Source organism: Anolis sagrei, chromosome 2 (genome assembly GCF_037176765.1).
Source record: "Anolis sagrei isolate rAnoSag1 chromosome 2, rAnoSag1.mat, whole genome shotgun sequence".
Lineage (NCBI taxonomy): Eukaryota > Metazoa > Chordata > Lepidosauria > Squamata > Dactyloidae > Anolis > Anolis sagrei.
In genome coordinates this window covers 28,949,564-28,961,599 of record NC_090022.1, presented here as the reverse complement: position 1 = coordinate 28,961,599, position 12,036 = coordinate 28,949,564, and the positions used below count along the sequence as shown (strand labels likewise).

At 37.6% G+C, this 12,036-nt stretch overlaps 1 protein-coding gene across 4 annotated transcripts in view; it reads right to left on the bottom strand.

The window, feature by feature from the left end:
• Window positions 1-12,036, bottom strand: part of PXK (PX domain containing serine/threonine kinase like) — a 62,107-nt gene that overhangs the window by 34,206 nt on the left and 15,865 nt on the right. For all 4 annotated transcript variants that reach the window (XM_060766469.2, XM_060766470.2, XM_060766471.2 and 1 more), the window contains exons 2-3: window positions 10,469-10,519; window positions 9,002-9,049 (exon numbers count right to left, since the gene is read on the bottom strand). In XM_060766469.2, coding sequence (XP_060622452.2) covers window positions 9,002-9,049; window positions 10,469-10,519 — 99 coding nt within the window. The remainder of the gene's footprint in view (window positions 1-9,001; window positions 9,050-10,468; window positions 10,520-12,036) is intronic.

Below are 12,036 nucleotides of genomic sequence, written 5' to 3'. Positions count from 1 at the left end.
CATAGGCTGTATTATTTGTAATTATAATATTTATAATATTAAATAAAAAATCTAACTAATTTCTAAGAGGAACAGAGTTTCTAATGGCACCCATCTTTTGAAATCATTCACAAAGATTGTTCATGTTTCCTTTTAAGTTTTGTCCTTAAGGAAACAGGGCAAAATCCTTGTTCCGCTAATATTTTAAAGTGAATAGAGATCAAATACAGTGATAGGGAATTCCAATACAACTGTTTTAAGCCATAGAGATAAAATCCAACCAAATTCTAACAAAGAAAATGTCAACAACCATGGAGAAGAAAACAATGATTCACAGATTGCTCAATAACCATTCTGATCCACAATAAAAGGGCCTATAGCTCATTGCATTAATCTCCATGCAAACAAAGTGATGGCTAAAAAAAGATTTAGCAAACTGTGTTTTTAGTTTATAATAAAACCTTTGATTGTATAGAACATGAAAAACAATGAATGACTCTAAAAGAAATGTGTTTACCTCAACATTTCATTATCTCATTGGGCAACCAATAGCCTGGATAAGAGGCTGTATTACAATATGGAGACACAGAATGACTCCAATATGCAGGAAGGTCCGATAAAACTGCATTTTATGGATTCTGAGCTTGGCGAACGTTGATCATTAGATTGGTTTTTATTAATTGTGATGTATAACTGGATTGTTTTAACTGTTTTATAATTGTTGTTGATATATGTTTTATCTTATTATCTGTTTTGCTGGCATCGAATTGTGCCTTTTGTAAGCCGCCCTGAGTCCCCCCTCGGGGGTTGAGAAGGGCGGGGTAGAAATGCGCGAAATAAATAAGTAATAAATAAATAAATTTTATTACCCTGTTAAATTTATATGCAGAACATATTATATGGAAAATGGGATTAAATATGGAGGGAGGCAATATAAAAATTGGGGGCAGGATCATCAATATTTTAAGACACACAGATGACACCACAAAAAATGGAAGACTTGATGAAAGCTAAGACAGAAACTGCGAACACACGGTTTCTGTTGAATATTAAGAAAACACAAATAATGGCTATTGATGGTTGCATAACTTTAAAATGCATTATGATATAATTGAAGATTTTCTCTGCTTTGGCTGAATTATCAGTCTAAATGGAAACTGTATTTGAGAAATCAGAAGATGCTTTTGGATCTAGGAAGGGAAACTATGAAGGAATTGGGTAAAATTATAATCAGAAAATCACAGGGTTGGAAGACACCATGAAGGCCATCCAGTTCACCCCCATTCTATCATGCAAAAACATACAATAAAAGCACTCCTGACAGATGGTCTTCCAGCCTCTGTTTAAAAACCTCCAGAGAAGGAGACCCCACCACATTCAGAGGCAGCATATTCTATGTCAAACAATCAATTCAATTTTCATCAATTCTTACCATCAGGAAATTCTTCCTAATGTTTATGTGGAATATCTTTTCCTGCAGTTTGAATCCATTGATTTATGTTCTAGTTTCTAGAGTAGGGTTTCTTAAACCTTTTGACTTAGCAACCCCTTGATATATATATAGGTATATAAAATAGGTATAGAAATCAAGCATTTACTGATAAAAATTCAGCATTTGTGAGGTTTTTTTGGCAAGTTTTACTAAACAGGCTGATTTTCCTTTTTATGAAGTACAGATGAAGCTATTTCTTTAGAGTCCACTATAAGCACTGCATGTTGTTGCTAACAGTTGGTGTAAATGGGCAACATCAAAAACTTTTTATTGTTGCCAATTTTTGTGGCCCCAACACTAAGTTAAGGAGGTTCAATTTGGGACTGTGACCCATAGTTTTAGAAGCAGTGCTCTAGAACAGCAAAAAAACAAGTTTTTGCCCTCCTCAATGAGACATTCTTTCAAATAATTAAACATTACTATGAAGTCCCTTCTTCTCTCCAAGCTAAGCATACCCAGCTCCCTCAGCCATTCCCCATAGAGCTTGGCTTCCAAATCCTTTAATCATTCTATATAAATATCAAAGTCTGAATAACTCATAGTATTTCTACATTCTATGTGTTGTTGTGAAAGCCTGACAGTGAGGAAAGCTAACAGGGAAAAACCCCAACTCTTTTGAAATGTAGTGCTACAGGGTAATTCTATATATACCACAAACTGCCAAACAGAAAAGAGATTATTTACAACATCACAGAAAGACCACTGTTGGTTATTTTCCACAACCGAAACATAGAAATTTTGAATATTTTTGTGGCAAGCTAGAGAGCAGATGAAGGTAAGAACCAGTACCATGACCACTATACAATGGCTCCTAAATCCCCACCTCATCCCAAGGTTGTTGTTTTTATTATTCCAGTGGATTTACTTAGCCTCACATTTGGGGGAAATGGCAATGGGACACAATTGTAGCCAGAGGCGGCCCTAGGTAATATTCAACGGTAAGCAAACAGTATTTTGGTGCCCCCCCCCCACCCAATCACTGATATATATTTTCTGTTCGTCATGGGAGTTCTGTGTGCCATATTTGGTTCAATTCCATCATTGGTGGAGTTCAGAATGCTCTCTGATTGTAGGTGAACTATACATCCCAGTAACTACAACTCGCATATGTCAAGGTCTATTTTCCCCCAAGAGTGCCTCAAGAGCGCCCCTGGGCAAAATCAACTATACTGCAAATGCTTACTTTGCGTAATGGATTGAGCCGCCCCTGACTGTAGCCTTATCAAAGTGGATAAGAGATTTTTGTGGAAATGAGATTTCATGGGGGGGGGGGGGGGAGGTTGATTCAATCACAAGAGAAGAACTCCAGATAAGAATGTAATGCTAATACGGTATAGTCCACAAAGCCCAAACTACAGGAGCTTAAAAAAAGAAATCAGAGTTTATGGAAGAGTTCTACACTTGGGAGTTATTTTAATTCTTTATGTTTTCAGAACAGCAGATTTAGAAAGATTCCAGGTTTTTTTTCTTGCAAAAGCAAATCTAGAGAGCCAGCCAATTCTTCCTACCTCAGCAAAATTGCTATTCTCCTAGAGATTTCTACAAGGTGACAAAGCTTTCATTTAATATGCATTCCCAGATGGAGGGTTCATTGAACTATCAATCAAAAGGTAAGACAGAGCTATTCCATCTTTCCCTTCTGAGCCCATTTTTCTGCTAAATGAGACAGAAGTAGTTTAGTATTACTCATCATCTCCGTAAAATTCCATAAAGGAAACAATGAATCATAAAGGAATAAAATCCAGGAAAACATTCAGTTTCACGGTTAAGATTCTGAAACTGTAGTTACAGGAAAGAAAACTGCAGGAAAGCAAGATTTTTAAAAATGCAGACGGCAGTGAAGTGTCACTAGAAAAAGAATGTGTTTTCTTAAGAATCTAATTAGCAAACATTAGCATAATGAAGTGACTAGGCTTCTTCAAAGCTTGTACATTAATTTCTGCTAAACTGTAACAGCCATTACAGAAATATCTGTCAGGATTAAAATTCTGTAGCCAACTGTCCCCCCAAATAGGAATATGTGTCTATATTTCTGAAACAATAAATCAAAGGAACTCTGACTGGTTCTTCCCTTTGTCTTCTTTCTTAAACAGCTAAGAACCAGCCACCCACAGAAAGAAATACTTTATTTTACACAGGAAGGACAAAGGTTAAATCCCTTCCTGTGCCTTCTTAGCCCACCAACTGATACCAGATGTGGCCCTGGGGCATCCCTGACACAAAACACAAAAGGTGTTTCTCCAAACTAATCTGTGTTGATGATTCAGATGATTGTTGCATGGCAAGGTTGGGAAACTTCTGGTTTTCCAGCTTTTGTCAGTCTGTAGCTCTCCCCACTCCTGCCCACTGCCCAAAGGTTAACTAGGACTGATGAAGTTGCAATCAATGGTATCTCCAAAGGGACAAATGGTCTGTCCTTGACTGAAAGCAAACTCTTCCTATCAAATCTACTCCTAAGTTCCAAGTCCATGGTATTTGGTCTTCATTTAAGCAAAGGTTGAGCAAAATTCTGCCCTACAGATGCTGTTAGATGGTAACTTTCACCTATCCAAGTCATCATAACTAACATGTAACAATGTGGATAGTTCCAATTCCACAATTCATGAAGGGCCACACTGCTGAAAGAGGAGGAGAGTCACCAAATAAAGTATACAATTTTTTTTGTCATGTCAGGAGCGACTTGAGAAACCACAAGTTGCTTTTGGTGTGAGAGAATTGACTGTCTGCAAGGACGTTGCCCAGGGGACGCCCGGATGTTTTGATGTTTTTACCATCCATGTGGGAGGCTTCTCTCATGTCCCCGTATGAAGAGCTGGAGCTGATAGAGGAAGCTCATCTGCGCTCTCCCCGGATTTGAACCTGCGGCCTGTTGGTCTTCAGTCCTGCTGACACAGGGGTTTAACCCGCTGCGCCACCAGGAGCTTTATACAAATAGTATAAAGCCATCAAAAAGTGAATAGAAGAGTCTGAGACACATTTAACAGGAGTAATGGCTCACTACAAAAAGTTTGCTTCCTCCAAAAAAAGTCACAGTTTCATTAAAATGTTCTATCTATTGGCCATGAAACAACAGTTTGAACAGTATACCAACTATGGCTACTCTGTTTCACAAGACCAAGTCATTAATAGCTTGCTATAGAAATGGTAGGTCAGTGGTTCTCAACTTGTGGGTTTTGGCCTACAACACCCAGAAATCCCAGCCAGTTTACCAGCTATGAGGATTTCTGGGAGTTGAAGGCCAAAATATCTGGGGATCCATAGGTTAAGAACCACTGTGGTAGGTGATGTACTCCCTAACCACTTTTTGCTGTATGGTAAAATCACTTAACCTGATTTCATTCAGAATGACATTTGCCTATGACAATGTATTTTTCAGCATTATAAGTGCCCAGATTTTAGCTGTAGCCTACTTTTATTCATTTTATAAATCATCTCCCCCTACCAGGAGAGAAGTGGGACAAAACAAACAAATAAAGCAGCTGCAAACATTAAGGTTTTATTTTCTTGAGGAAGAGAGAACACAATTCATTTCCCCCTTTTAAAAACACATTTACCAGTATTTAATTTGTATTCCCCTTTGCTCCTTTTCAAAACATTTAAAAATATATTTTTACAAAAGTTTTAAAATACTTAAGCTACTCAGAAGCACCAGGTTAAAAGAATATAAAGCATAATTAAAATGTAGTATAAAATATAAACATAAAACACATAAAAAGCCCTTTTTTCTACACAAACTATAAGTCAAAGGAGCAAATAGTGTGAAAGAGGTATTTTGCCTGCCTTAAGGGGGAGCACCAAATCTCCTATCAGAAGGAATTGTACTAATTTTTCAAAGGAATTATGAGTCTGCATAGAGGAAACAGGAAGGAAGGTTCACAGAATTTGCATTTACAGCAAAATTGCAGCTTCCTTTGTTTGGAGGATGTTTTTCAAGAGAAATACTCCCTGAACGTACCCAATTTTCCTGAAAAGCAATTTAGTGTCTTTCGCTGAAGTGATGTTTATATAATCCATGCTAGGGATAATGAGGCTTTTCAGTTCAGGGGAGCCAAATGTCTATCAGTCCTCCCCAGAATGACCAGTGATCAAGAATCATGAGACTACAGTCAATAAGAAACAGAAGACCAGAGACAATATATTCTGGTTTAGTCCATTATATATTCAAAGCATATGTGCATTCATATACACCTTGTTTGAAAAACCTTGAATTTCTATGGATGCTGGGTGAGGAAGCATATTATAAAACTCTTTCATATTAATGTTACCAGATTGACTAAAAAAGTTATTACAAAGCAAAGTGCTAAAAGAGAATGGAGCACTAATGCAAGAAACAAGCATAAGAAAGAACATATACATTGTGGGTGGACAAAGCATGCAAGCCCTAAAGGTGTTTTTGCATCCCTTGATCTCACCAAACTACCAAACTACTAGCCAAAAAGAAGGATGAATAGGGAGAACTGTCTATCCTGGAAATGGCAAATCATTTCTAAACAGTTTGCAGGAGGCTTCCTGAACTACTCAACAGCCCCAAATAAATAAATGAGATAGACAAGAAAAGACAGATAAGAATGTGGTAGTTGGGTGCTTTCAAGTTATTTCTAACTGATGACGCCTCTAAGGTGAACCTATCACAGGGTTTTCCAAGGTGAACCTATCATGGGGTATTTGTTCAGAGAGGATCTGCATTTACTGAGAGAAAGTGGCTTGAGAAACATCACCCAGTGGTTCACATAGCCATGCAGGGAGTCAGACCCTGGACTCCCAGTGTTCTGGTCCAACAATCAAGCACCATACTATATGGGTGGGTGCACTCCACCAGAAGTGGATTTCTAGGCTCTTTGGGGGAGGCTTGCTTTTGGGGGCTTTTCTGTCAATCCAGGCAGCCCCCCTAATGGTTCCAGGGGCAGAAAACTGGCATACGAACCCATAATAGGTGCCCACTTCTGACGTAAATGATTGTGATTCTTCCACATTCCGGTTTCAACTTAAGAGCAAATCACAAAGCATCTGGCAGTTGTTTTTTTTAAACAATCAAGGAATAACATTTTGCTTTCCTTAGTTTTGAAATTATCCATCTTTGCCCAAACAAGTACCAATTACCGTAAAATGAAATTCAAATGCTTTCCATGACTTTGGGACCATTCCTAACAGGAAAGACTGAATTCCGTGATGTAATTATTGCAAAATCCAAAAAACTCCTACACTCAGGGATTCCTGTAGTCAGAGAAGAAGTTATTTGGTGGGTAGTATAATTTCTTTTTCTTATCTCTTCCAAAACATTGTTCTTCTTCCCTCTTGTGATGAATAATAGGGAATTAACTATGCTATGGGGAAAATCCATAAATGAAAAAAGCTTATGATCCCATTGATCCACTCACTTTCAGGGCTCAGGATATTATATGTGAAACAGCAAATTAGTTTTCCAGTGTCACAGAAGGAGTTCTACCTGCTAACCAGTCACTTTCTACCCATAAAAAGAGAAGTCTGGAGCATCTATCAGATGCCCTTCCTAGGAAGCTAGCATTGCTCCTGTAATATAATTTACTATATGCAATTTCTATACTGTCAATCAACAAAACATATAGAAGTTCAAGAGAGTACCCATTCTTGCCATTCTGTGATTTCAGTATTACAATATACCCCCATCCAGTTGTATACTAGCTTCAATGACTCAACCCACACTAAGACAACTCTTGTACCATCTGCAACTGACAGAAAGTAGGGGGAAGTGAGTGAAAGGAACTGTTGAAATCCATTTTGATGAAATTCTGTAATGCCTAACTTCCCTCGTCCGCCTGCAAGTCACTGAACATTTCTTCACTATGCAGCCCCTTCCCTATATTTTCCCACACACACTAAAAGGAAATCAGTGTCCGGAGAGAGTACGAGGACACAGTAGCTGCAGTGTCTGGAAAATGAAAGGACATCCTCAGTAACAGAGAAAAAACACTGCAGGATGAAAAGCATCAGAAAGTACTTCGGATGTGGGCAAAACAATTGCACATACTGCATTTCAGTGCTTAAGTTTAATATGACTTTTTGCTTGTGCAAGCATAGCAGAAAGGGGGTTATTTTAGTCACAAATGATGAAGAAACTTAGGATAATACTTGGTATCAGCGTCTTCAATTCCATCACATTTGCCACGATCCTCATCCAGATTTCAAATGGTCAGACTCTAGGTTACTAGGAATATATAGATGGTGCTGTTCTGCATGGCCTTATATTTCTCTATATTTTAACAGTTAAATCTTAAATTATTTTAAAGGGGGTTTAGCTTGTTTTAGAAGTTTGTATCTATGTATGTAAATGTTTTTATTTGTTATATCTTGCCTGGGGAGTGATACAGAAATGTATTAAATAAAAGAATATATGACTGGCTAGCAAAGCCTTATTTTTCCAGAGTCTTAAGTTCAATTATTAGTCCCCAAGAAGAACAGGCTCTCAGGATTAATGATATTTAGTTAAATGTTGATTTGCCATTCAGCAATTGACTCAATGCATGCACTCTGTTTAGGACCAGCAAATGGGTTTTAGTCTCACAGATTGGTTCTTTATTATTTGTAATTAGCAAGTCTTTTTTCAAGTATTTTCTATCTTTCCTTTATTAGAATATTTGTTTTTCACTGATCCAAATGGAAATGCTCCTTTAAAATTATAGAAGCGGTACTACAAATAGGAAGGCATAAAAAGTTTGCAAATTCTAAAACAAAAATCTTACCACCCAGAATAATACGTGGTTTTGAATTTTAATTACTTAACCCCACTTTTCTTTTCAATTTTCCAAGTGGTTCCTGGTCACAAAACCCTCATCAAAACATTTGAAGAGATTTGGTTAAGCTGATTTACTTTATGTAATTTATTATGTAGTTTATATGAAGTATCATATAAATTGGGGGTGTTGTGTGGTTTCTGGGCTGTATGGCTGTGTTCTAGCAGCATTTTCTCCTGATGTTTTACCTGCATCTGTAGCTAGCATCTTCATATAAATTCATACAAATTCTTATTTTGATAGTAAGGTAAAGGTAAAGGTTTTCCCCTGACATTAAGTCCAGTCATGTCTAACTCTGGGGTGTGGTGCTCATCTCCATTTCTAAGTCGAAGAACCAGCGTTGTCCGTAGACAACTCCAAGGTCATGTGGCCGGCATGGCTGCATGGAGCGCCGTTACCTTCCCGCCGGAGCGGTACCTATTGATCTACTCACATTTGCATGTTTTCGAACTGCTAGGTTGGCAGAAGCTAGGGCTGACAGCGGAAGCTCATGCCGCTCCCCGGAATCGAATCTGCGACCTTTCGATCAACAAGCTCAGCAGCTCAGTGCTTTAACCCACTGCGCCACCAGGGGCTCTTATTTTGATAGTAGATATATATAAAACAAATATTACATAATGTATTTAAAGAGCAGATTTTGGGACAGACAGCAGTGTAATTTAGAGACTGATGAAAACATATAGATCACACAACCAGGAAGTATTTATTTGTGTATCACTAACTTTAAATAGCTTGGTATAAAAAAAGAAAAAGCTCTTACCTGTAAACTATTATTCAACAAATCAAAGTCACTGTATCGTCTTATAATCTGCAAAACAACAGGGAAATAATGCTGAAACAATACATTTCTGATACAACTGTATATCTCAGGACAGCATCGATTCAAAATTATCTAATCAGCACATCACTTCAGGAGAATATCATTAACTGGTACAAAGGTTCTATGAGGAAGATGGGGAGAAACATTACTCTACTACAATCATCCCTCCACATTTGAGGTTTTGACGTTTGTAGATTTGATTTAAAATGTTCTCTTTAGGAATCTCTAGGTGCTCTAGTGTGATTCTATAGTCAACTTCCTGCAGTCATGCTGGAAGAACTAGAAATGTATAGCGACAACATCTCCCTAGTTCCTCCAATGCAATCATGTAGCCAGCTTCCAGCACTATGCTACTCCTTTAGGATAGATAGGCTTACACTATGACTCTCTAATATAGAAAGACACAAACTACTCTTGAAAAGAGGTTAGGATAATTTGGAGATTTATTGGTAGACACCTTGTGGTGTTTAGTCCTTATGTCTGTGGTATATTCTGGTCTGGAATTCTTATCCTGAAACGGAGTGGGAATGATAGAGGTGGCTGAAATAGCAACTCGTGGGCTATCATTGGTCTTGAACTTAATAGCCCTTTAGATCATATGGTCTTTCTTGGAAGGTCACATAAAAATATAACCCTGAGTGGATACTCCATCCAAAACTAAAAAATAAAATAAGAGGCAATTGGTTTCATACAGATTTGGCTCTTAATCCAGTAGCAAGAAATATGAAATATTTATAATTCACTCTAGCTTCAATAATCTTAATTGCCTTGGAAATATTTAAAGCTATCAGGAGTTTCGTTTGAATGAATTGGGACAGAGTGACATAAGGTTGCAAACAGAACAGAGTGAACAAGAGCATCACATGATGTTGTAATGCTGTTGCACAACCTTTTCCACTTAAAAATTATTTGAACACACACATCACATGGACCCTGCTGAATGAACAGAGTCATGCTACCAAGTCTACCTAAAAAAACTCTATCTTTCTATATAAGACTGCCTTGGGTAGGGGCACACTCTTATGGTCCCATCATTGTTACAAGGCCAAGTGATGAGAACAAGGGAAAGGGCCGCCAAGGCAGCTTCTCAATTATGGAATGAATGCCCTCCTACAGAAAGTTGGCTGCTCCCCATCATCTTTCTTTTTGCTTTTAGGCAAATGATATAGGCTTTATTTCAGAGGAAGGAAATGACAAAACCATTTCTGAGTATTCCATGATTAAGAAAATCCCTATGAAATTAATGGGATCATCATAAGTTGACAGGCCCCTTGAAGGCACGCATACATGCAGATATTTCTTTAAAATTTAAATAGGCATTTAGGAATTAACTGACAGTACAGAAAGTTTGGCTGTAAGGGACTGGAGTGCTATTTGTTTTGTTTATATAATAGTTTAAAAAATTACCTGCCAACTATTTTCCATGGAAATTCCTCTTTGCACTCGAATTATGTATTCCTAGAAAGGAGAAGGAAAATAAAGTTAGAAACCTGAGATCACGTTAAAGAAAGTTACACTGAGCTAAGGTAAGCCGAATTTGGATACATGATTTAATATACCTGTCGATCACAAGCTTTATTTTCTTCCAATGTTATGCACATCTCTACCTTTTGATCCCTCCTCTCTGTGCGTAGTTATTTTGCTTCACTCTCTACATCAAGGGTCCTCAGACTTTTTAAACAGAGGGCCAGGTCACAGTCCCTCAAACTGTTGGAGGGCCGGATTATAATTTGAAAAAAAATTGAATTAATTCCTATGCACACTGCACATATCTTATTTTTAGTGCAAAAAAAACTTTAAAACAATACAATACTTAAAATGAAGAACAATTTTAACAAATATAAACTTATTAGTATTTCAATGGGAAGTGTGGACCTGCTTTTGGCTGATGAGATAGGATTACTGTTGTTGTGTGCTTTCAAGTCATTTCAGGCTTAGGTTGACCCTGAGTGAGGTAAACGACCCTGGAGGCCATATCCAGCCCCCGGGACTTAGTTTGAGGACCCCTGCTCTATATCATGTTTTCTTCCATATCCCAACTATTTACTGAATAGTTGAAAGGGAATCAGACAACCCTCCGGCTGCTAAATTCCAACTTCCAATAGTAGTAACCAGCACAACCAATGAATTATGGCTGCCTTCAAAACCCAAAGCACTCCATGTTGCCCCAGTTTCACTAATCTTTATTTTAGATTTAAACACTACTCCCTAAAGCATTCTCAGTTTAGAAATTGAAATGTCAAGTTCAGATGTACGTTATTACCAATTAAATTTTGTAGAACAAATAAAGTTCAGCTGTACCATATTATTATTCTACTGAACGTCTGGCACATTTATTACAAAGTTTCAGCTATATCACCATAAACATGTAATACTGGATACCTCTCCAATATAGGGTCCACCAACATATAGTATACATTTTACCAACCATGTCTGAATTTAACTCTATTACAAGTACCACAGAACATATGAAATAGAAGACTTGCCTACCCAGTGCTTAAAAGCATTGCTTCCAACATGTGACAACTAAATAGCCATTTCTGAATCTGAAACTTGTAACTGGTTACTGGTTCTCAGCTCACTTACAAGGAGTAAAATAGACCGCTGAACCCACGTTGACAATTCATAAGTGTCTCCATTCCTCTACTTGCAAGAAACAGCTTTCTGCATAGCCTATGCCACAGCACTGGGTTGAAATACTGGGGCAAGGGGCAGCAGTGCCCTTAAAACATAGTTTGAGAATCTATAACTTGACCAGGCCAATGTCCATTTCCTTGTGTATCTTTTTACCAATGCACAAAATGCCATATCCAAAATGGCATTTATTAAGTTCCAACCAAAGTCCAATACAGTACTTTCCAACCATCCATCATATAGAATAGCCCACACAACACTTTCATTGTACATCTATCTACTACATAATTAAGAACTATCTTTACCAGAAAATGTTATTATATATGTTGATATGCCACTTC